At 64.4% G+C, this 21435-nt stretch overlaps 4 protein-coding genes across 8 annotated transcripts; 3 read left to right on the plus strand and 1 right to left on the minus strand.

Annotated features, from left to right (window-relative positions):
- Positions 1–1135: 1135 nt before the first annotated feature.
- On the minus strand, positions 1136–8535 carry ARRB2 (arrestin beta 2). Of its 2 annotated transcripts, XM_039324892.1 has the most exons (15): positions 8402–8535; positions 7935–7965; positions 6821–6881; positions 6314–6358; positions 5576–5772; positions 5393–5452; positions 5235–5302; positions 4903–5038; positions 3719–3803; positions 3448–3520; positions 3150–3287; positions 2879–2962; positions 2720–2799; positions 2578–2632; positions 1136–1756 (listed from the first exon to the last, which is right to left on the minus strand). In XM_039324892.1, exons 1-15 carry the CDS (start codon positions 8422–8424, stop codon positions 1663–1665), a joined length of 1230 nt encoding a protein of 409 aa, XP_039180826.1. In that variant the 5' UTR covers positions 8425–8535; the 3' UTR covers positions 1136–1662. The 2 variants fall into 2 exon arrangements, with proteins under 2 accessions (XP_039180826.1, XP_039180825.1); XM_039324891.1 differs by having other exon boundaries at positions 2578–2799.
- On the plus strand, positions 8485–16288 carry PELP1 (proline, glutamate and leucine rich protein 1). 2 transcript variants are annotated; one of them, XM_039324887.1, is made up of 18 exons: positions 8485–9108; positions 9201–9265; positions 9390–9495; positions 9606–9755; positions 9838–9909; positions 10006–10065; positions 10762–10912; positions 11178–11310; positions 11403–11490; positions 11852–11940; positions 12024–12140; positions 12483–12633; positions 12714–12852; positions 13086–13141; positions 13405–13611; positions 13835–14671; positions 14891–15529; positions 16097–16288. In XM_039324887.1, the coding sequence occupies exons 1-18, from the start codon at positions 8521–8523 to the stop codon at positions 16193–16195; spliced, it is 3747 nt and encodes a 1248-aa protein (XP_039180821.1). In that variant the 5' UTR covers positions 8485–8520; the 3' UTR covers positions 16196–16288. The 2 variants fall into 2 exon arrangements, with proteins under 2 accessions (XP_039180821.1, XP_039180822.1); XM_039324888.1 differs by lacking the exon at positions 13835–14671.
- A 343-nt stretch (positions 16289–16631) lies between these two features.
- On the plus strand, positions 16632–18315 carry RNASEK (ribonuclease K). Its single transcript, XM_039324900.1, has 3 exons — positions 16632–16899; positions 17225–17301; positions 17562–18315. The coding sequence occupies exons 1-3, from the start codon at positions 16822–16824 to the stop codon at positions 17701–17703; spliced, it is 297 nt and encodes a 98-aa protein (XP_039180834.1). The 5' UTR covers positions 16632–16821; the 3' UTR covers positions 17704–18315.
- Positions 18316–18445: 130 nt separating this feature from the next.
- Positions 18446–19714, plus strand: CUNH17orf49 (chromosome unknown C17orf49 homolog). Of its 3 annotated transcripts, none has more exons than XM_039324803.1 (5): positions 18457–18661; positions 18744–18838; positions 18919–19020; positions 19093–19352; positions 19463–19714. In XM_039324803.1, exons 1-5 carry the CDS (start codon positions 18641–18643, stop codon positions 19465–19467), a joined length of 483 nt encoding a protein of 160 aa, XP_039180737.1. In that variant the 5' UTR covers positions 18457–18640; the 3' UTR covers positions 19468–19714. The 3 variants fall into 3 exon arrangements, with proteins under 3 accessions (XP_039180739.1, XP_039180737.1, XP_039180736.1); XM_039324802.1 differs by having other exon boundaries at positions 18459–18661; positions 19459–19714; XM_039324805.1 differs by lacking the exon at positions 18919–19020 and having other exon boundaries at positions 18446–18661; positions 19459–19714.
- Positions 19715–21435: the final 1721 nt, after the last annotated feature.

The raw sequence follows: 21435 nt of genomic DNA on the forward strand, positions 1-21435 counted from the left end.
CAGCGCTCCCCCGCGCAGAGGTGGAGCCCCCCCAATCTACCTCCCCCCCCCTTCAGGTACCGGAGGAAGGTGACCCGGCTGCAGGAGAAGCTGGCCAAGGCCAGGGACCAGGCTGGGCGGTGAGTTTCCTTTTGTGGCAGCCCTCCCCACTCCCAGGCACCCTGGGGGCCACCCGGTGTGCAAAGCGCCCCTCCCTCCCCGCAGTTGCCCCTCCAAATCCTGCTGGGGGGGAGGAGACACTTGTGCAGGCCTTCCCCCCCCAAGTGTCCTCATCTGCCCTCAAGGTAAGGAGGCTGTGGGGAAGAGAAATCCTGCAGGAAGCCTCCTTACCTTGCATAGGCTTGGGGGGGGGGCAGCTTTTGAACCACCTGTCCTTCCCCCTCCCCCTTTTGCCCCCAGGCCTGCTGTGGATCTGGATGGAAGGGGGAGCCGCAGCTTCAGCACCTCCTCTGAGGAAGCCCACCTCCTCTGAGGAAGCCCAGTCGGTAGGCAGGTGGAGCCCAGCTGGGCTTGTGGAGGGCTCCCTGCTCTTACTTTGGGTGGTGGGGTGTGTGTTGATGTCTCTGGAGCTCACCTGCGGGGGGGGGGGGGAGGTGTACGTAGGACACTGGCTGGCTGTTCTCCGCTAGGTGGCTGGAGCTGGGGGCCAGCCGGCAGGGCTCCCCAATCCTGATCCTGTTCCCTGGGAAGGCAGGTAGGCGGCTGCTGGCTTTTGTGTGTGTGTGTGTGTGTGTTGGGTGTCTCAGGGACCCACACGCCACTTTTCTGCCCTTTGCTGAAGGGCTCACCTTGAAGAAGGGTAGCTGTTGGGAGCTGCCTGAGTGACTGAAGAGGCCCCCAGAAAGATCCCAAGAGCTGCTCCTGCTGGTTTGGGATCCAAGCGCTGGGGGGGGGGCCCTGAAGACCTGGCCTGGTGAGCCCCCCCCAGGGGATTTTGTGCAGCCGCTATAGCCAAGATGGTTTTTTTTCGTGACTTGCCCTTTGGAGGCTGCTGACCGAATGCCCGTCTCCTCTGCAGAAACGGGCAGTGGAGCCAACTGGGGGGTTGCCAAGCAGAACCACCCTCCCCCTCCCACATGGTGTTTCCCCTCTGTCTCCCCCCCCTTTTATGCCCTGAGAAATGAATAAAAAGCTGTTTCAGTTCACTGTTTTATTCACTTGCTCTTTGCGAGCGGCAGGTCCGTGCGCCTCTTTGGGGGCAGGATCACGTCTGGGGCAGGGGGCTTGGCCAAGGGTTGCCCCCCCAAAAAACTGAGCCCGTCCTGAGCCCCAGAGCAGAACGCATCCAAAGCCTCTGTCCCTTTCCAAGTGGGCCCAATTCTACTATTGGTATCTTCTGAAGCATTTAAAATAGTAGATACAAAAGAGAGAAGTGGGGGAGGGGGAGACAACAGCAAAGTGGTACTTGAGGACGGGACCACCTGACATTAATGCCCAATGAATGACTCCAGTGCGCGAGACGGAGGGGGTGGCAGGTGCGGGGAGCTCGTTATATACATCAAAATCCTCTCGGAAAGTAGAAGCAGGGGGACGGGAGAAAAGCCGGGAGGACCCCTCCCCAATTTTAGTCACATGAAAACCCCACCCCCCCACTACAGCCACAGGACAAGGTGGGGAAGGTGGTCCTCGGACAGGATGCTTGCAGGGGGGGCCAAGGGCCTCCTAGCAGAAGTAATCGGCCTCCTCGTCGTCTTTCGTGCCCTTCAGGCGCAGCCGGGCAAAGTCCTCAAACACGATGTCATCATCCTGCCCGTAACTGAGGGGGGGAGAAAGGGGGGCAGATTCAGTGGTGAGGGCAGGCACTGTTTCCCCCCCCCCCCAGCACATGCTTGTGCAGAGGCCCAGCTGCCAATTGGTGCTGGGGTATCTTCCGCCCAGCATCCGAGCACCAGGCCCTCGGGAGGTGGGGCAGAAGAGATGTACTTCTGCGAGGGGGTTTAGCCCCCCCCATGGGAAGCTTCAGAGCCCCCCACATCCTGCAAGCAGAACCAAGTGAAATACATTATCGGTCTGCATTGGGGCGTCTGCTGCAGGGCTGTTTATACGCAGCAGCTTCCGGATTCAGGGTAACTCGGGGAGGGGCAAAACCACAGATCCCTTTCAGGACTTCCTTTGGTTGGGGTGCCCCTGTCCAAAGCCCCCCTGCAGGTTTAGCCTCCCGGAGCCTGGGGGTTGAGGAAGCTGCTCTGGTATTTCCTGTCTGTGGGAAGACCGGAAGCGTGCCACAGGCGCCCTGCACGAGGAGGCAGAGGGTAACTTTTCCCGGTCTGGAAATGTTTTTTTGCAGAAGGGGGGGGGAAAGGGCTGAAGCAGGAACAGGCCAGCTCCTGGCCGGGTAGGGGGCGTGCTCTGCCGAAGGGCCCATCAGAGAGAACGTGGTGAGGGAATTGGGGAGGACCAGCATCGGCCCCGATCAAAGTTGTGGTGTGGCTGCCTTCCGGTCTCTGGAAGACGCAAACGAAGGCCGCCTCTGCACACGCAGGGAGAGGCCAAAACAAGGCTCTGATCCAGAGATCTGCAGCTGCCCCTTTTTCTCTGCCCCCCATCTACCATGAGAGCCCCCCCCATGCCTCTTACTTGGGCTCAAACTCAATCAGGTTGGCATCGATCGGCAGGTCCGATTCTGGCACATCTGGGGAGGGAGGAACGAGAGGGGAGTGTGAAGCAGTTGGGGGAACTGGAACCGGGGAGGAAAGGGGGGAAGGGGGTAGAGCCTCACCTGCTGGGGGCTGCATCGGGGAGAGCTGCTCGGGCGGCTTCGGGTGCATCAGGACAAAGGGCAGCTCCACCGCCACGTCCCTAGCAGGGAGAGAAGCAGCCTTGGTCACGCGGCACAAGGCAGGGGGGCAAGATTGGAGGGCTCCCGCCTAGGACTTACCCTCCCCGGGAGACCACCAGCTTCACTTTGACCCTGTAGGAGACCAGGATGCCCAGGACTTCCTTGTTGATGCCCTCCGTCACGCTGCAGAGCAAGAGAGAGGAGAGCTGGAGGGGGCGGGACACAAACCATCCCCCACATGGAAGGACAGCTCCCCCGGCTCTTGAGCAGCGTCCCCACAAGCCCAGAGCCTGCAGGGCCCGGCCTGCCTGGAGCCACTCTGCACGGCAAAACACCCCCCCTCCCAGAGCGGTGGGGCAGGCTGGCTCACATGGTGGAGGAGGCCAGGTTGGTGTCCTCGTGCTTCAGCTTCCCATCCAGGGCCAGGCCTCGCTTTTCCCGGTTGTTGCTCAGCTGCGGGGTGAGCGTGTAAACCTTGCAGAAAGTGGAGCTGGGGGCCACCTGGTCTCTGGCAGGGGGACAAGCAAGACTGGTCAGACATGCTGCTCCCCAACACCCCCTCCATTTTCTGAGTAGAGCTCACCCCGAGGCTTCCAAGAGATGCTTTTAAGGACAAGACAGCCCCACAAAGGGAACCTCTGTTACTGCGGGGGAGGGGGGATACTCACTCCTGCTCAATCTGGGCCACGGGACACTTGTACTGGGCGGTGCTGAAGAGGCAGATGTCTGCGTACTGCCGCACTGCCAGAAGGGAAGGCAGGTCAGTTGGGGAGCCCCTCCCCTTCTTCGCACAGGGAGGGGCTGAGGAATGCCTCTCCCCCACCCCGCCCATCAGGTGCTCGGGATGGGGGCCCGGGGGCCCGAGAAGGAAGAGAACCGCCAGCACTGTAGCCCCCCCCGCCCAAACTCAGGCTTCCAGACAGCGGGGCCCCTCCTTACCGGCCACTTTCACTTTCTTGACGCTTTTGCTGGAGTTGTTGGTCACGTGAACGTTGACGCTGATTGGCTCACCGTGATAATAAAGCTGGGAAGGGAAACAGGCAGACGCGTGAGCCCCCCATTTCTGCACGCCAGGCGCCCCCAGCCCCTCCCTGGTCCGGACAACCAGCTCTCAGGCGGGAAGGGCTGCTTGGGCGCAAATGAGGAAAAGCTCACAGCCCCATTTCTGGCCAGGCCTGGAGAAGTACAAACCCCTGCGGAAATGCTCCTGGACAAATGGGAGCAAGCCAACAAAATAAATCCAGCCCCCACAGGGTTTATGGTTCCTGAAAACAGAATCAGAATCAAAATAGAGTGGAAGGGACCTTGGAGGTCTTCTAGTCCAGCCCTCCGCTCAAGCAGGAGACCCTGTTGTTGTTGTTGTTAATTGCGAAGTCGTGTCCGACCCATTGCGACCCCATGGACAATGTTCTTCCAGGTCTTCCTGTCCTCTACCATCTTCAGGAGACCCTATGCCATCTCAGACAAGTGACTGTCCAGTCTCTTCTTAAAAACCTCCAGGGATGGAGCGCCCACCATTTCCGGAGAGAAGCCGTCCCACTGGTTCATCGCCCTCACTGTCAGGGAGTTTCTCCTTAGTTCTAGGTTGCTTCTCTCCTTGATTAGTTTCCACCCGTTGTGTCTTGTCCTGCCTTCTGGTGCTTTGGAAAATAATTTGACCCCCCCTTCTCTTTGCAGCACCCCTCAAATGCTGGGGTACCGCTGTCATGTCCCCCCTAGTCTTTTCACCAGACTAGCCAAACAGGCAAAGATTTTTTTAACAAAATAATCTTGTAGACTATGACAGCTCATGGCTGACTAATCCACCAAGCGTGGTTTTCCAGTTTCCTGTCCAAACTCTTCTTGCCTTCTACCTCAACTCGTAGTTTTTTTTTAAAAATGGTGTTTTCCAGCACGTTCATTTCTAGAAGCAGAGACGTCCTTCTTCGCGGTTCCCAAACCTGAGAAGTTGCAGAAGCTGGCCGAAGCCACGTCGCTTCCTCTTGAGTTCTCTGAAGGGTAAATTAACTTTCCAGCCAGGCGCGAAGCACTTTTCCCGCTGGGCAGGGTGGTCTCCCCCCCCCCCCCGCTTTGGCAAGGGTCTCCCGCGCAGCAGGCCGAGCACAGCTCAGCACCCCTCTTACCTCCTTGTCGAGGGAAGCTTCCAGGTGTAAGGAGCGGTCGGACATCAGGAAATGGCGGGTGGTCTCGGCCATGGGCTGCGGGCCAGACTTCTCGGGGGCATACTGGACTTTCCGGATAACCAGGCGGACGGAGTTCCTGGGGGGGAGGGCGCAGGAGACAATCAGCAGGGGCAAGGGGGGGGGTTTCTGAAGGCAGCGGTGCTGGGGGCGGCGTTCCAGGTGGGGGTGGGCAGGGAGAGGCCAGGAGACGCGCAGCTGAGAGGCCTCTGCCGGGCAGGGCTTCAGGGAGGGGGTGCCCACTGCTGGGTCTGGTGGGCCGGCTGCTCGCCCACCTTTTGTGAATCTTCTCCTCCAGGTTTTTGGCACAAAATGCCCGAATCTCGAAGTCCACGCCACAAGCCTGCGAGAGAAAGGGCCGTTCTCAGGGCCTATCACTTCACACACCCCCTTCCTCCCGCCAGAATTGCCCCTCCCCCTCCTCCAGACCCACCTTCCCCGTGTCCTCCGGGCCCGGCTGCAATGTCACCGAGCAGGGCAGGTTCTGGGGGATCTGCAGAAGAGACAGAAAGGGGTGTTGGGGGGGGTCTTCACAGGGAGGAGCTCCTGCTCCCCCTGGGACAAAGAGCAGGCCCACTCTGGGGGCAGAAGGGGCTGTGGGGACCGGCCGGCTTACCATGAAGCTGAAGGGGTGGGCGTTGGCCCCCAGTTTGCGCAGCAGCCGCTCCTGCAGGCGGGTGAGCTGCTCAGGGCTGCCCTCGGCGGGGGGGAAGGCCTGCCAGGAGGCCAAGAAGAGATCCTTGCGGAAGGAGAGGCCCAGGACATCCAGGTCCTCACGGCCATAGCGGAAGGCACACGTCAGCGTCACAAAAACTGGGCAGGAGGGAGGCTGCGTCAGAGGCACCTCCTTCCAGCCCCAGAGACTGGGGGGGGGGGGGGGAAGGCAAGGGAGGGCCAGTCCTGCTTCCCGTAGGCCAGGACGGTTGAGAGCCGTTTCCCCGGTATCCCCACCCCCCAAAAGCCAGCCTGAAGCACAGAGCGTGTGGCCGTTCCTGGTTTGTAATCAACATCACTTCTGGCTCAAAGTCCCCTCGCCCCCCCCCCCGTTTTTTTCCAATTTAATTCTGCTCTGTTGCCATCCCAGACGAGGCAGCGTCAGTCTCCTAAGACCGGCCGGCTGCTTCCCACAAAGGCCAAAGCCAGCTGCCACGGCTGAATCTGCATTGAGGCCTTTTGGGGCTCCGTCTCAGATGGAAGGAAAGCAGCAGAGATCGGTGGAAATCAACCAATCAATTTCTCTGGCAGACTCCCCAAATCTCGCTTTCCTCGCCTCTTCCGTGCCAAGCGCAGCTCTCCCTTCTCCCCAAGGAAGATTCTGCCAAGATCCCCTCTTCCGATTGGACGCCGGGCTCACCTTTCCGATCCTTGAGATATTCCGGGTCAACAAGAACCACGCCGTCTGACATGGAGGAAACGGGAGGGGGTGTCAAGAGAGAAGGAGCCCCGACCCAGAGCAAACTCCCAGCTCCAATGTCTCTCGCCACTGGCTCCGATTGTGGGGCAGAGCCCCCCACCCAGGTGACCCACTGTGCCCTGCCCGATGGCAGCAGCCAACCTGGCCTTTGGCAGCCACAGAATCCCATGGCAATTCATTGAGCCAGCCAGAAACAGCAGCCCCCCCACCTGACAGTTTCAGCATAAAGACTTCTGGGCTGCACCCTTAGAAAACGTTCTGCATCTGTCTCCTTCTGGGACCTTGCAGGCAACTTGGCTGATGCACTAACAACAACACCTGGATGTGGCACCCTTCCTCAGGCGAACAAAACACAGCTGGAGCCCCCTCTGTCCCCAGCTGCCCTCCTGTTTTTGCAAAGGAAACCCCCTGGGGGACAGGCCGTTCTTACGTGGCTCGCTTGCTTACCAACGGGGTCAACCCTGTCCAGGTGATCCACAAAGTCACGCTTTCCCAGGTAAACAGTGAGCTGAAGACAAAGGGGAGGGAATGGTGAACCTCTCCTGACGACCTTGAAAGGCAGACCCTTCCCCTCCCCTTGATTTGGGACTACCTTTCCTCTGGCTCGTAAGCCTCAGCACCCGGGCCTGAAGCCCTTTGCAGCATCCACCCCACAACAGCCTCCCACACATCCAGCTGCCTGGTTGCTTCTGGTACAGCTTGCAGCTGGCTGACAACTGGCATCGGATCTGGTCCAGCTCCAGAGGCTCCATCCTGTTCCTCCCTCTAGCTGCCAGGGCAGCCCCCTCCCCGTCAGGCTGAGGCTTGCCTGCACCTGTTGCTCGGCAGCGCCTCCCTCCTCCCCGCAGCCTCGTTCCTCGCCTCCCTGGGGGCAGCAGCCACCAGCCTGGCCCAGAGCATCGCCAGGGAGATGCTGGGCATCAACAAGCCTCCAGCACCGCAGCTGCCACCCCCTCCCCCCCGCCAGGCAGCCTCAGTTTTCCAGTAACCGACCTGCTCCCTGCGGAGGACACCCCACCTGCCTCCCATCCCTACCCTGCCGTCATGGCCAACCTCGGTGGATAAGAGGGCTGCCCCTCCTCAGGTGGACCGGGCTGTCACCTAGCAGCACAGCCCTGTGGCTAAAGGCACCAGTCCCGGCCCTCCCCCACCGCTCCGTCCTGCCACTGCCTGCTCCCCTGGCAGAGATGGGCCACCGCCCTGAAGATGGGGCTGAAGCTGCTTGCACAGCTTTCTTCCTGTCCCGTGTAAGTCCCAGGCAGGGGGGGGGAGGCCCCGGCAGCAGGCAGCTCTCAGGCAGGAAGCTGCCCAGGCGGGGGGAGGAAGGAGGGCAGGAAGCCCCGGTGGGGGAGCCTCGCTTGTGGCCCTCTGACAGGCAGCTCCGGCTCAGGGACCAGTGGAGGAGTCAGGGGGGCCAAGGACGTGGGGACTGCCAAAGCCCCCTGCCCCCTCCCTCTGCCTGCGCCCCAAGGGGAGGGCGTCGGAAAGAAGTTTGCCCTTCTGTCCCCTTCTTCCTCCGTAGCGCAGGAAGGGAAAACAAGAACCGCAGCCAAAGACTTACTTTGCAGTTGGGGCTGGACTTTTTGAAAACTCTGCGGCAGAAAAAGGAAGGAAAAAGAGGATGTAGCCGGGCGGAACTCCCGTCCCTCAGCCCCCCACCCGCCCCAACAGCCAGAGCCCCCGTCGCTTCGGGGACCGGGAGGCCCTCGGGGAAGGGGCCAGGTGCGTTGCCGGGAACGGCCGGCAGCAGGTGCGACGCCCGCCGCCGAGGAGAGCCGCTGGGCCGTCGAGGGCAACGGGGCGGGGGGGGAGACACGGGAGGGCGCCGCCCGGCTGCCGGGGGGCCGCGAGAGGAGAGGGCGATGCTCCTCGGAACCCCCAGACACGCGCCCCCTCCCCGTTTACCACCCGCGGCCGCCCCCCCGTCCCGAGCCGCCCGTCCCCGGGCCGGCGCCGTTCCCGGGTGCGCGCGGGTAGAAGGGCCGCCCCCGCCTCGCAGACCACCGCGGCTCCCCCCCCGAGGCCCACCTGGTGCCCGCTTTCTCCCCCATGCCGGCGGGGCTCGGCTGCGCTGCCGCGGCTGCTACTGTCGGGGCGGCTCTGAAGGCGCGGCGCGGCGGGAGGGCGGCGCGGACCGCAGGGAAGCCATGCCCGGTCCGGGCACCGTCACGTGGCCGCCGAGGCGGCCAATCGCGGCCTCAGCGCCGCCCTCGTCTTTCCCCCGGCCCCCCCGGCCACTCAACCTGCCGCCACCCAGGCCGCCCGGGGCTCGGCGGGGCTCGGCCTGGGGCGGGGGGCGTCCCCGCGGGGGGGGCTCCGGGCGTGGCGTGGAGCGGCGCGGCGTTCCCTCGTTCCGGGCCGGGCGGCGTTCGGGCCCTTCTTCCCGGCATGCCCCGCGCTGGAGAGGGCGGCCCCGCCCCCAGACCGTGCGCAGGCGCAGTCGGCCCTGGAGGCTCGCGGAGCACGCGATGGCGGCGGCGGCGGCGGCGGCGGCGGGGCGGCGCGGCTCCTCGTCGTCCTCGTCTCCCGGCGACGGCGGCTCTTCCTCGTCCCCCGGCGCCGCCTCTCCCTCGCCGCCTTTCGCGCCGTCCTCGGGGCTGGCGCTGGCGGCGCTGGCGGGGCTGCTGATGCCTCGCCGGGGACCCTCCGGGGGCACCGATGGCCTCTCGCCGCCGCCTCCGCCGGGGCTTGCCGGGCTGGTGCGCTGCGCGCGGGACTGCGGGGGCCAGGCGCAGGTGAGCGGCGGGACGGGCGGGCAGCCCCTGCGCGCTGTAGAGCGCCCCCTTCCCTTCCCTGGGGACGCGGCCTGAACTCTCTCCCGCCCCAGGCGTCGCCGTCGCTGAGCAGCCTGCTCGTCCTCAGCAGCGCCCGGATGGGCTCCGTGAAGACGCGGTGAGTCTCCCCCACCCCTTTCCCCGCTCCCTCCCCCCCTCGGCCGGGCCGGCTGCCCCAGGAGGCGGCGGGGCTGCCGGTCCTCCCGAGGACGGGCGGGCGGCTGACGCTGCTCTCTGGGCAGGTTCGAGGGCCTCTGCCTGCTGTCGCTGCTGGTGACGGAGAGCGGCTCGGAGACCTTCGCGCAGAACTGCCTGGCCTGGCTGCGGAGCCTCCAGCACTTGCTCCAGGTGAGTCCCGGGGTGGGGGTGGGGGAAGCGGGGTGGGGGTTGTCTGGCTAGCCCTTTCCTCCCCCTCGTGTTTCAGCCCTGCCCCACCCGCTGCCTTTCTCCCCACCCAGTCCCAGGACCCCCCTGCCACCATGGAGCTGGCCGTCCTGGTTCTCCGTGACCTCTTGCAGTACTCTGCCCAGCTGCCCGAACTGGCCCGAGACATCGGCACCAACCACATTCCTGGACTCCTCACCTCTTTGCTGGCCCTCAAACCGGAGGTGAGACCCCCCTCCCCCAACCGGGCGCACCTCCTAGAAGGCCCATCTCGGCTGACTCCTTCCTTTCCTCCCCTTTGCTCAGTGCCAGCTCCCCATCCTGGAAGGATGCCAGGCGTGCATGACATTTTACCCCCGAGCCTGTGGCTCCTTGCGAGTAAGTACCTGAGGCATAGTAGATGCTAGTAGAACGTGGGTAGCTGCTATTCCGACCTCCCTGCTGACTGCCTGCCTGCCACCTTTTTCACCCCAGGGCAAATTGGCCACCTATTTCCTGTCTTGCATGGATGCAGAAACGCCTCACCTGCAGCAGGTAAAACTCTCTGTGTCCGTGGGGCCTGTTCGGTATTTACTGCGGGTTCTTTGTGGCAGATGCGGCCGCTATATTTGTGCTGCTGCTTGTGTCAGGAGTGAAAATAAAGCATTTCTGTTTGCTCAAATTCCCATTCCTGCATCCTCCCAGTCGTGTGACTGGCGTGTGGGGCGAGCAGTATGGCTGGCATGGGCGTTGAGGGGAGGACCCAAGCCAGCAAGAGTCACTTTGCCAAAAATGCTTGCTGCCAAAACCTGCTGCGCAATAGTGTCAAGCCCATCGTGGGGGCTTGTAGGGTCCTCTCTTCACCTGAGCATGCTCAGTCTTCTCTCTGTTTCTTGTTTCTTGTGCGATCAGTACAAAGTACCAGAAAATGATGGTTTCCTTTGAACCTAGTGTAATTTTCTGGAATTGTGCTTGCTTTTGGGTTTTTTTTTTTTTGCATTTGTATTCAGTTGCTGGCCAGCTGCACTGTTGCTCAGTAGGGGGCATGTGCTGATGTTCTCACCTGATTGTGGGATGCCCTGGGAGGAGGCCCTGGCGCCCTCCTGTCCGGCCTCTCCTCCAGTGAAGGGGAGTGGCCCGGTGTCTCTCCGGCTTCTCCATTCCTTGTCCAGCTGTCCTCGTTTTGAAAAGTTGGGGTGATGCTTCCCCTCAGCTGCTCACATCACCCCCTGCTGCCTTCCTTTCCACCAGCTGGCCTGCGAGTGTTACGCGCTCCTGCCTTCTCTGGGCGCAGGTTTCGCACAGGGGCTCAAGTACCGCGAGTCCTGGGAGCAGCAAGCGCATTGTCTGGTGGCCACGCTACACCGCCTCCTGGGCATGCTGTACGAGGGAGCCGAGGCAGGTGAGTGGGTGCCAGTGACCTCTGCCTTCTGAGGCAGAGACGGCCCTCCGGCCATTTCCTCCCCAGCAGTAGCTGGTCAGCCTCCACTTGAGCAAGAGGTGCGCCGGAGGGGAGCCCCTGTATCTCCGGGCGCCCGATGGAGGCCAAGGTGCTTCCTTTGAGCCCAGGTGCGTTCCCATCTGGGGCCAGCCAGGGCAGCTGATGGCCCAAAGTCGAAAAAAGGAGGATAAAGCGCTGAAGCTTTATGCCCTGCTCTTCTCTTCAGAACCGCTGCACTATGACGGCCCCGGAGAGGAGCTGCTGCTGCTGCTGCCGCGGGAGGAAGAAGCCACCTCCCTCCTCCTCCTGGCAAAACGCCGGTTTGCGGGTTTGGCCAAATGCCTCTGCCGGATGTTAAGGTCCGGCCTTGACTCGGCACCCCTTTCTCTCTGGTTGCCCCTGCCACGCTGCGGGCCCCGTCTCAACCCATCTGCCTCCCTGGCTCTTTCAGGAACGATTTTGGGGCTCCCGTCGCAGTTCCCGGCCAGGCTATCCTCGACCTTGTTTGCCGAGCCCTCGACGTCTCTGTGAAGAACATGGTGAGTGCGCCCGGGTGCCGCTTGCTCGTGCCGTAGCTTCACTGGCTTTCAGAACAAGGAGCAGCTGGGGAAAGGAAGAGTGGGTGAAGAAAAGTCTGCATCGTAGGTGCGGGCCTTAATGCAGGCAGGTAGGACCCACCCTCTTGCGAGGGCTGCTGGGTGGTCTTAGGGGGGAGTGGGCAGCGCTGGGGTTACCCGGAGAGGGATTCCTTCACATTTTGGAGAGGGGGATTTAAACAGCTTTTGTACGGCCTGGCCGTTAGAGCTAGGTGCGCCTGTTCTGTGCAAATCAGACCCCCTGGAAGCCCTGAGGGAGGGGCAGCTCCCCCCAGGTGTTGGCTGACCCTCCCCCTGCTTTCAGAGCTGGTTTGGAGATGGGCCCCTCCGGATGCTGCTGCTCCCCTCGATCCACTTGGAGGCCCTGGACCTCTTGGCTGCCCTCATCTTGGCGTAAGGAAGGGGGGGTAGAAGGGGGTCAGGGGCCTGTAGGCTTGTGCCAGATCCCCAAAGCAGGTGGTCTCTCCCCTCTGCAGTTGCGGTCCTCGCTTGGTGCGGTTTGGGGGAGCCCTCTGCCGCCTCTTCCCCCAGGTGCTGAACATGTGGCAGGCTGGCCAGGATCTACCCTCCCCAGGGCTGCAGCGGCCTTACAGGTTGGTGATGGAGGTCCTCTGGGACTGGCTGTGGATACATCCCTCCCCCCCATGGCCCACCTCACGGGTTATTACCCGTGGCCCTTTTATGGCAGCGACCTCTGTGAGAGCCTTGGGCCCTGAGCTCCCACGGTCCCAGCTGGTCTGCTCTGGCCACAGGGCATGGCTGGAGAAGGCACCCTTGCTTGACCTTTTGTTCTGTCCCTGGGTAGGGCAGCAGGGAATCTGTCCCGTCCCCCCCCCCCCCGGGCCTGATCCTTCCACTGCGACTGCTGCCAGGGACATGTCCACCCTGGGGAGGGAGCACGATGAGGAACTCCCCCGCCCCCCGTGTCTCCCCAGTGCAGTTCGGGCTCGGCTGTACCAAGTCCTGGATCTGTGGGTGCAAGTGGCCGGAGCAGCCTCCGGGGTCCTGCTGGGGCACAGCAGCCAAAGTGAGGCCCTGCTGGGACACTTGATCAATGACATCAGCCCCCCAAGCGACACCCTGAAGGTGAGACCCCCCCCGCCTTCTCCACTGGGGGTGACCTGGGAGGCGAGGGCTGCGCTCCTTCACCCGCTTTGCCCCCCCAGATCCAGCCGAGCGCTGACTTGGAGGGGAAGCCCAGCGCTGCGAAGAAGCCCAGGCTGTCCACGGTGGGCGGCCTCGGGTGCCCGTTCCGTAAGCACGACCCTCAGGCCAACAGCGATGTGTGCCTGGCAGCCTTGCAAGGTGACTTTTCCATCAGGCGGTTCTTGGTGGGGCTGGGCCACTTTGGGGGCTGGAAATGCAGAGTCCCTAATAGGCTGAGCCAGGAGGTTGACAGTGGGGGGGGGCAGGCAGGGCTCCCCCCTCTTCCCAGTCATTTCTTTGCCTTCCTGAAATTGTTACCTACCTGAAACCTTCCTGGCGGTTACCCCCCCTCTGGGCTAGGGCAGCCCAAGCAAAACCTCTCTCTTTTCCAGGCCTGAGCAGGGCCGTCCTCCTCTCCGGCAGCCTCATGAAGGAGCAGCTCCACACGGTGAGCCAGCCGATTCCCGTGGCTGCGGGGGTCACAGCCTCAGCCGTGCCGAGATGGGGGGTTTGGGAGGGCAGCACGGAAAAGGCAGGCCTGGGAAGACCTGTGCCAAGGGAGGAAAGAGCTCTGATTGAGCGGGAGGCCCTCTGCACGTGCTCAGAGACCCCTGCCGCTCTAGGGAGGCCCTCTTGGGTCGTTGAAGCACACGGAGCAGCTCAGCATGGCTGGATGGCTGAGGGACCGTCTCCCTCTTCCTTCCTCCCCAGAGGTTGCAGGAACTGGTGATCCCGCTGCTGATCCGGCTGGGCCAGGCGGAGCTTCCCCCGGGATCCCCCTACGCCAGGGCCAACTGCCGTCTTGAACTCTACCGGCTCCTGCTGGCCTTGAGCCTGGCTCCTGCCCCTGCCTGCCCCCCGCCCCTGCATTGCACCCTCCGGCTGCTGAGCCAGGGGCGCACGGATCCCAACCTTCTGGTGAGGTGCTTCCTCTCCCCGGGGGAAACCGAGGGGTCCCCCACGTCCTCTGCCTGGGGGCTCAGCCCGTGTTTGCGTCCCTGGGGGTTTAGGGGAGGTGTCCTTTGCTTTGCCCTGGGGGAGCCCCGGAATTGGTGGCTCTTTTCTGGGGCTGTCGAGTGGGACGTTCCAACGTCCCCCCAGATTCTCCCCCTGCCCAGCGCTCTGCATCTTCCTCCTCCAGGTCTCCTCCTTCTGCATGGAGGCTGCCATCATCTGCAACGCCCTCCTTCACCCTCGGGTGCCATCCCTGCAGCTCCCGCTGCTTGCCCCCGCCGCCCACCTGCCCGGCTCCTCGGAGGTCTCCCCTGCTGCGGCGGTTGGGGCTGCCACCCTGTCTCCCTTCTGCCCGGCTGCCTCGGTGCCCTTCCCGGCCCCCCGGCCCCTCCCTCCGGCCCCTGGGCCTCTCCCTGCCAACTCGCTGGGCCTGCCCCTGCCTGGGCTCTCAGCCGTTCAGCTGCCCCCTCGCCTTATCCCTGAGGAGCCCGTTCCCCCTCCCTCTCCGGGCACCGCAGAGGCGGCTGCTCTGGCCACCGGGGCCAAGTTGCGGCGCTCTGTGTTCATCCATTACGACAAGGAGGAAGAGGAGGACGTTGAGATCTCTCTGGAGAGCGATTCGGACGACAGCGTGGTCATTGTGCCCAAGGGGCAGCCGGGGAAGGCGACCGGCACTCTTAACTGTGCCCCAGTCCCTGCGGCCACTCCAGCCCCCCCGCCCCTGCCCGCCCCCCCCGCTGCCCTTCCGCTCCCCGCGTCCCCTTTGGTGGCCTGCGAGGAGGCTCCCTTGGAGAGCCCAACGCCCCTCGCCCTGGGGGTCCCACCACCTGCCCTGGCAGCGCCAGTGCTGCCGTCTTCCCCGGTCGCAGCAGCTGCCGAAGCCCCCCTGCCGGCTCTGCTGGAGGAGGACCCCCCCACGGTCATCAACATCAACAGCAGTGAGGAGGAGGAGGAGGAGGAGGAGGAGGAGGAGGAGGAGGACTTTCCCGAGGACGAGGAGTACCTGGACGAGGAAGAGGAGGAGGTGGGGATGGGGCAGGGGTGGCAGGGGTGGCCCCGGCCTCAAAGCCCCTGCTGCAGTGGGGGGGGGGATTCGAGCGTCCCTCGGGGAAGGGCGGTGATGGGGGAGGCCCCGGCCCGAGCAAGTGAGCGTGGCTGGCCTCCGTTCCTCGGCAGGCCCTTGGCCGCCGCCCAGAGCAGCTGCTGGGGGGAGTTCAGGAGCTTCTCTCCCTCGGCTGGCCAGGAGGAAGAGTTTGACGAAGAGGAGGGGGAGTTTGAGGAGGAGATGGACGACGAGGACGACTTTGATGAAGATGAGGAGGGCCTGACAGAGGAGGAGGAGGAGGAGGAAGGCCTGACGGAGGAGGACGAGGAGGACGGGGGGCTGCCTCCTCTGACCCGAAGGAACGAAGAGGAACCTCCAGCGCTTCTGCCTGCTGTGAAGGACGGGCCGCTCAAGCTGGCGGAGGAAGAGGAGGACGGGGGAGCTGGGCTGCTGATGGAGGTCGAGGAGGAAGCCTTCCAGCCCCCTCAGGAGGAGGAAGAGGAGGGCGAGCGGATGGGGCCCCTGCTGCTGCTGAAGGAGGAGGAGGAGGAGAACGTGGCCTTGCCTCTGCTCCCGGGGGCCCAGCCCCTCCCCCTGCCTGCCCTGCAGGAGGGGCCCAGCTCGCTGGAGGCCCCCACGGACCCGGAGGGCCACTCTGGGCCAAAGGAGGGCGCCTCGGAGGCAGCCTCGGCAGCGTCTCTACCGCCGGAGGAGGCCGTCCACGCAGGCTCCAGTGGGGACCGGGTGGAGGCTGGTCCAGACTCCGGGGCTGGGCAGGGGGAGCCGGAGAAGCTGCTGCAGCCGGACGAAGAGGTGCTGGAAGTGAAGGAGGAAGAGGTGAGAGCCGGAAGCCCTGCCCGGGCAGGACCCAAGGAGGGGACGGGAGCCCCTGAAGGAGGGGGCACGGGGGCCAGGGAGCACCTCCCCGTCAGGTGGACCTCCTGGAACAGAGGCTCAGGCCCAGAAGCCCCAGGGCCAGGCCCGGAACTTGCTCTGCTGGTGTGTTTGGAGTTGTGTTCCATCGCAGAGGGGTGCCCCCCCCGTTGCTCGGAACACCCCCCAAATTAGGTGATCTGCCTGGCTGTGCTAAAGGCCAGGGCTGCATTCCGGACCCAAAGAATGCACAGGCCGGAACTGCTGGGGTAAGTCCGGGAGGACCTCTGGGTGAACGTCTTGGCAACGCTGAGTGAACTGCCCTCTCTTTCTGTGGAGCTTCTGGGCTGAGCGAGGATTTGCTCCGGGGCCCTTGTGGGGGGGTGCGTGGCCACGTCCTGGCAGTTTCTGCTCAGCCTTGACCGCTCCTCCCTGTACCCCCCCCCCCGGCCGGCCGCTTCTGCTGCACGCCCGGAAGAGGCTTCGACCCAGCAGGGCCCGCTGACGGCGGTTCTTCCCCCCCCTCCTCAGGGCGGCAGACCCGCGCTGGACGAGACGGAGGCCATGCTGGCGGACTTCGTGGACTGCCCGCCGGACGAGGAGAGAGACCCCGGCCAGCCCTGCTCCTGACTGGGCGGGGGGGGGAGAGGCTGCCCCGAGCAGACTTTTGGTTTTCCTGTTCGCTCCCATGTTTCAATAAAGGTCTTCCCTGCTGCACGTGAACCGCGTCGGGGTTGCTGTGGCCGGCTGGGCATGGGCGGGAAGGGATCCGCAGCTCCGGGCAGGCTCCCGTTCCTCGGGCCGGCGTTTCCTGGCCTAATTTAGGTGAGGGAGGGAGCTGCATTCTCGGGCGGAGGGGGAGCGGAGACGCGTCGGGGCTTTCCGCCTATTTCGAACCGGCGGCTTTTGCGAAGAGGACCGTTCCATGTGATACCAGCAGGGGGATCTACTTCTGCCTCGTCCCAGCCCGAGCTGCAGGCTCGAAAGGCGCCCTCTTCTGGTCGGCCCGCGCGCTCCGTGGGACGCTCCGCGGCGCAACCGCCAATACGCGTCTCCGCTGCGCTCGTGCCCCGCCCCGTAGGGCTCGTCCATCGCTTCCCGGCGCAGGGGAGGCCAGCGAAGCTGCGGCGTCCCCCGCTCCCTCGTGCGAGTGGTGGCGCTCCGCTGGTGACCTGCCAAGGGCGGGCGGCGGCGGCGGCGGAGTCTGCGGGGGGCGCTCGGTCGGTCGGTCGCGGGCTTCGTGGTTCCGCCAGGCCATGGTTTCGCTGCTGTGCTGCGGGCCGAAGATGGCCGCCTGCGGGATCGTGCTGAGCGTCTGGGGAGTCATCATGCTGGTAAGATGCGCGCCGGCCGTCCTGCCTGCTACCCTGACTGCCGGACGGGGTTGGGAGAGCGGCCCCGGCCCGCCCGATGCTGGGCCCCTTCGGGAGCGCGGAGCTCCTGCCCGCTGCCCCGGAAGCCGCCCTCTTGGTCCTCCCCGCGGTGCCCGTCGGGGCGCAAGCTCGGCTCCCGGCCCGTCAAGGCGCCCGAGGGGGTCGCACCCCTTCCAGCCCGGCCCAGCTGCCGCGATGCGGGCCCGGCAGGATGACAATCGGGTGGGCTTGCCACCCTCCTGCTAGGGGCTCCTGCCATTCCCCGCCGACCTGCTCCCCTTTGCAGGTGCTCCTGGGCCTCTTTTTCAACGTCCACTCCGCTGTCCTGATTGAAGACATTCCAGCCAACGAGGAAGATTTCACGTGAGTTTCTCCCCCTCAGCGAAGCAAGGCGGCAGCCCCCGCCCGCCCCCTCCAGAGAAGCTCCCTGTCCTGGCTCGCTCTTCCCCTGGGAACCTGGGCTTTCCCGGGTCAACGGCGGGCGGGGGGGGGTCGGGCGTAGGGGTCGGTGGAGAGGGGCTGAGAATCCCGGGGAAGGCCTGTGTGTGTGCATGTGCGGGGGAGAGGGGCAGAAAGCCGCTGTCCGCAATGAGCCATCCTTCGTCTCCCCCTCTTTGCCGCAGGTCCGGGGTAAAAAGGATCCACGCGCTCTATGACCAAGTCAGCTACAACTGCTTCATTGCCGCCGGCCTCTACTTCGTCCTGGGGGGCTTCTGCTTTTGCCAAGTGCGCCTCAACAAACGGAAGGAGTACCTGGTCCGCTAATGACCCCCCTACTCTGCTGGAGCCCCTCCCCCCGTTTCTGTCGATTCCCTCTTGCGCAGGAAAGTGTCCCTGTCTGGCACCAGGAAAGAGAAGGGGGGGTTCCTGGCACTGTGTGTGGAGCCCCGTTTCTCACTCGGCCAGCAGCATGGGGACCTCTGTCCCCCTCTGCTCTGCCCTTGGTTCCCTTTCTTTAAACCCGAGGAAGAGGTCAGTGGGCACCACCCTTCCTCTTTTGTCCTTGGCTGACCAAAACAAAACTTCCGTGTTGTGTAAATAGCAGAGGTGTGCCCCGCCTCACCCACCACCCCCCCTTGGCACTTTCCTGGCTCCAGGCTTGGGCCTCGATTTGCCTGGCTTGCCAACAGCCAGCCCGCACCAGTGTCCGCACCAGTGTCGGCCGTGTTCCTGCGTTTTGTCTTGATCGTAATGCTGCTTTACCCAGGTCCCTCCCAGGGGCTGGAAGGAGCCGCCTCTTCCCTGACCCGGGCGCCCCACTTCATGCTCCCGCCCGGGGGAAGGGAAGGGTCAGAGTGGCCCTGCCCCAGTAACATCCCCCCTCCCACTGCCGGGGCCCGAAAGAGTCGTTTGTGCAATAAACAACGTTAGATCTGGCTTCTTTGCTGCTCTTCTTTCCAAAGGGGGGGGAGGGGGAGACTGCCGGAGCCAAGATTTTCAGGGAGGGAGGGGGCGGCCTGGGGAGGGGTCCCCCTAGCAGAATTGTCCTCTGCTGCAGGGGGGAGGGAGGGGAGAGACGCGGGCCGGGATCGCCCTCGGCGGAATTCAGCGGATCGGTGGGCCCGGTTGCCACTCGCTCTCGCGACCGGCCGCCTGTCCCGTCAGGCTCCCCGCGCGACGCCTCGCACCATAGAGCTTCCGGAAGGAGCGGCCCAGGGGAAGGGCGCATGCGCGCGGGCGCACCATAGAGGGAACCGCCGCCATGACCTCCGCCTCCACCAAGGTACCCGCCGACCGGGGCGAGGGCGCCTCTGAGGGCGTGCAGAGTGCCCGCGCCCCCGCCTGAACGCCTTTCCCGACCGCAGGTGGGCGAGATCTTCTCCGCGGCCGGCGCCGCCTTCACCAAGCTGGGCGAACTGACGATGCAGCTGCACCCGGTGGCCGACTCCTCCCCGGCCGGGTGAGCGTTGGGGGGGTCCTGGGGGGGCTGCGGGGAGCGCGCAGAGGGCGGCCGGGGCGCTGACTGTCCGCGTCCCGCAGGGCCAAGTGGACGGACACCGAGATCGCCCTCCTGCGGGCCTCCGTGCAGCGCTTCGGCGACGACCTGCACCGCATCAGCACCCTCATCAAGGACCGGACCGTGTAAGCCTCCCCCGCGCGCACCGGCCGCCCCTCCGCCCACCCGCCCGCCCGCTGACCGCCTTCTCCCCGCAGGGCGCAGCTCAAGGCGGCCGCCAAGCGCAAGGCCTACGAGGACTCCGGGCTGCCGCCGCCGCCCCCCGCCGACTCCCCGAAGAAGCCCGCCGGCCGGAAGCTGCCCCCAGGCCCGGCGCCCGCCGGCCCCGCGCCGCCGCCGCCCGAGCCCAAGAAGCCCAAGGCGGACGTGACCCTGAGCGCCCTGAACGACGCGGAGGCGCCCCGGGAGCTGGTGGGCGAAGCGCCCCCGCCGGCCAAGAAGCTCAGCTTCGACCAGGGTAAGGGCGGGCGAGAGGCGGGGGGGGGGTGTTGGCAAGTGGGGGTCCCGCTGGCCCTGCGCTCTCCCCCCTTCTCTCTCTCTCTCTCTCTCTTTCTCTCTCGCAGACAGCCTGAACCTGGAGCCCGGATTCCTCCTGACGCCCGGTGGCGCTGACCTGCCACTGCTCTCCCGCTGAGTCTCTGCCCTCCGGAGCCCCCCCCCCCGCAGCCCTCCCAGCTTCAGCTCCCCCCCCCGGCTTCTGCCCCCCCCTTCCCGGGCAGGGCCTGGGGCCGGTGGGTGGTGGCACCCCTCCCCCATGTCTCCAGAGGCGCCTGTGCCTCTTCTTGTCCTGGAGCCCAATAAAGGTTGCTGCGTCTCTGGCTTGGCTCTCCTTAGTGCGTTTGTTGCAGCCCAGGAGGGTAGGGGTGCCATCCCTGACCTCGCCGCAGGGCCCCCCTCACTGCAGCAGCAGAAGAAACACTGGCCGCGAGTAGCAGCAATGCCAGTATTGAGGTGCTGCTAGAGCTGGGATGGCAGAGCAGGTGGGGGGGGTGGCCCCAAGGGGAGTCCTCCCCCGCTGCCGTGTTCCTGGGAGGGGCGTGGGAGCCTGTGCCTGGCTGCGGCTCGAAGGCATCCTGGCCGCTCGCGTTAGCACCACAAAATGGGTTGTGGATTCCTAATTCCCAACAAACCATGTTGTGCTGCTGCTGCGTACGCCAGCATCAGTGGCATGGAGAGGTTTTTGCGGCGGGGGGGGCAGCTTGACCCTTGCAGCAAGAAGCAGCCTCCCACCTGCCCTTCTGAGCCCCTTCCTTGCATTTGTTTTCCCAAAGGAGAGATTTCCCAGCAGTCCTCAGCAGGGAGAAGAGGGGCTGCCTCTTATGCAATTTTTCCCGGAGTGTCACCCAAGGTGGGGAGACCCTTGCTTCCCTTCCACTGGCCCTGAGCTCGAGCAATATGGGACAGAAGGGGGTCCCCAGGGGGGGTGGGGGTGGACATCAGGACCAGTTGGTTCTCCAACAGTGGGTGTGGCCAGGCGGGCCAGAAGCATCCCCCCTTCCCCAGAGGAGTGAGGCAGCCCACTTTCTGATGAACAGAAAATGGAGAGGAGTGACAACGCCCAAACTGGCTGGACTGACACCCTCCCCCCCCCCACACAGCACAGCACAGCATTGGGTACTCCTTCCCTGGCAAGCCTGCAGTTGCGCAGTCCAGGGAGCAGACTGCGGCCTGGTGCCCCCTCGCCCAGGGCTTTGCCCCCAAACACAGAGGGTGAGGAAGCGTCCCATATTTTGCAGAAGAGTCAGCACCCAAGACCTGTCCCCCCCCCACCCATCACATGTCTGGTCCAGGAGAGGACAGCTCGGCTGCTCCTGATGGGTGGGGCTCGCCTGCCTGCACAATTGCCACGTACGTGGCTGAAGGGGACCACTTTGCCTCCCTCCCTCCCTCCCTCCCCACTCGCCAGAGGCATGCTCGGTTCTGCCAGTGCAAGCCCCACTTGGATGTAAACAGAAGCGGCTGGTTCTCTGCTGTGGGGCCTGCCCCAGGGGAGGAAGAGCAGCAGGAGCTTTTCTGGTCTGGGACCACTTGGGGGGCAGCTAGGCCACAATCTGCTGTCCCATTATTTGGGAGGAAGCTTTTGGACACACCTGGAGTTTTTGGTTAAATGAGGGCAGGTATCATTCAGCCCCCAAAACAGGAGGGGCCGATTGGACTCTAGGCCATGGCCAAAATCTGGGCCTCCTGCCATCTTGCATTTTACCCTCCAAAGTCACCCACCAGCCCCCCCCCATGTCCCTGGCTTCTTGGATGGGGGTGCAGGAAACGCAGGGGAACACTTCTGCCATTGGGTGGAGGACCCTGCTGCCCCCCGCCTTGAACTGGGGGCGATCGCATCAGTTGCCGCAAGGTTTGGGGGGACCTTGGAGGGGCTGACAGGCTTAGAAGGGAGATCTGGAAACGGGGTGGGGTGAGGCGGAGGGGGCACTGATTTTCTGGGCTGTAGAACAAAGGGCACCCCCAAATCAAGAGATTAGTTCTGAGGAGGGAGACCAACTTAGGCCAAATCTTTGGGACAAACCCTATAAACAAACTGGGTG

This window comes from Crotalus tigris, unplaced genomic scaffold (genome assembly GCF_016545835.1).
Source record: "Crotalus tigris isolate CLP2741 ecotype Arizona unplaced genomic scaffold, ASM1654583v1 scf7180000024309.744930, whole genome shotgun sequence".
Taxonomy (NCBI): domain Eukaryota; kingdom Metazoa; phylum Chordata; class Lepidosauria; order Squamata; family Viperidae; genus Crotalus; species Crotalus tigris.

Bases quoted from the DNA above. Each gene is read 5' to 3' on its own strand.
- CUNH17orf49 (XM_039324802.1), top strand. From the start codon at position 18,641: ATGACCTCCGCCTCCACCAAG. The intron at 18,839-18,918 runs GTGAGCGTTGGG...CGCGTCCCGCAG, and splicing joins GCCGACTCCTCCCCGGCCGG to GGCCAAGTGGACGGACACCG. The intron at 19,353-19,458 runs GTAAGGGCGGGC...TCTCTCTCGCAG, and splicing joins GAAGCTCAGCTTCGACCAGG to ACAGCCTGAACCTGGAGCCC.
- PELP1 (XM_039324887.1), top strand. From the start codon at position 8,521: ATGCCCGGTCCGGGCACCGTCACGTGGCCGCCGAGGCGGCCAATCGCG. The intron at 12,141-12,482 runs GTTGGTGATGGA...GTGTCTCCCCAG, and splicing joins GGGCTGCAGCGGCCTTACAG to TGCAGTTCGGGCTCGGCTGT. The intron at 14,672-14,890 runs GTGGGGATGGGG...TCGGCTGGCCAG, and splicing joins TGGACGAGGAAGAGGAGGAG to GAGGAAGAGTTTGACGAAGA.
- RNASEK (XM_039324900.1), top strand. From the start codon at position 16,822: ATGGTTTCGCTGCTGTGCTGCGGGCCGAAGATGGCCGCCTGCGGGATC. The intron at 16,900-17,224 runs GTAAGATGCGCG...TCCCCTTTGCAG, and splicing joins TCTGGGGAGTCATCATGCTG to GTGCTCCTGGGCCTCTTTTT. The intron at 17,302-17,561 runs GTGAGTTTCTCC...TCTTTGCCGCAG, and splicing joins GCCAACGAGGAAGATTTCAC to GTCCGGGGTAAAAAGGATCC.
- ARRB2 (XM_039324891.1), bottom strand. From the start codon at position 8,424: ATGGGGGAGAAAGCGGGCACCAG. The intron at 6,882-7,934 runs GTAAGTCTTTGG...CTTTGTCTTCAG, and splicing joins AGTCCAGCCCCAACTGCAAA to CTCACTGTTTACCTGGGAAA. The intron at 5,453-5,575 runs GTAAGCCGGCCG...TCTCTTCTGCAG, and splicing joins CCCACCCCTTCAGCTTCATG to ATCCCCCAGAACCTGCCCTG.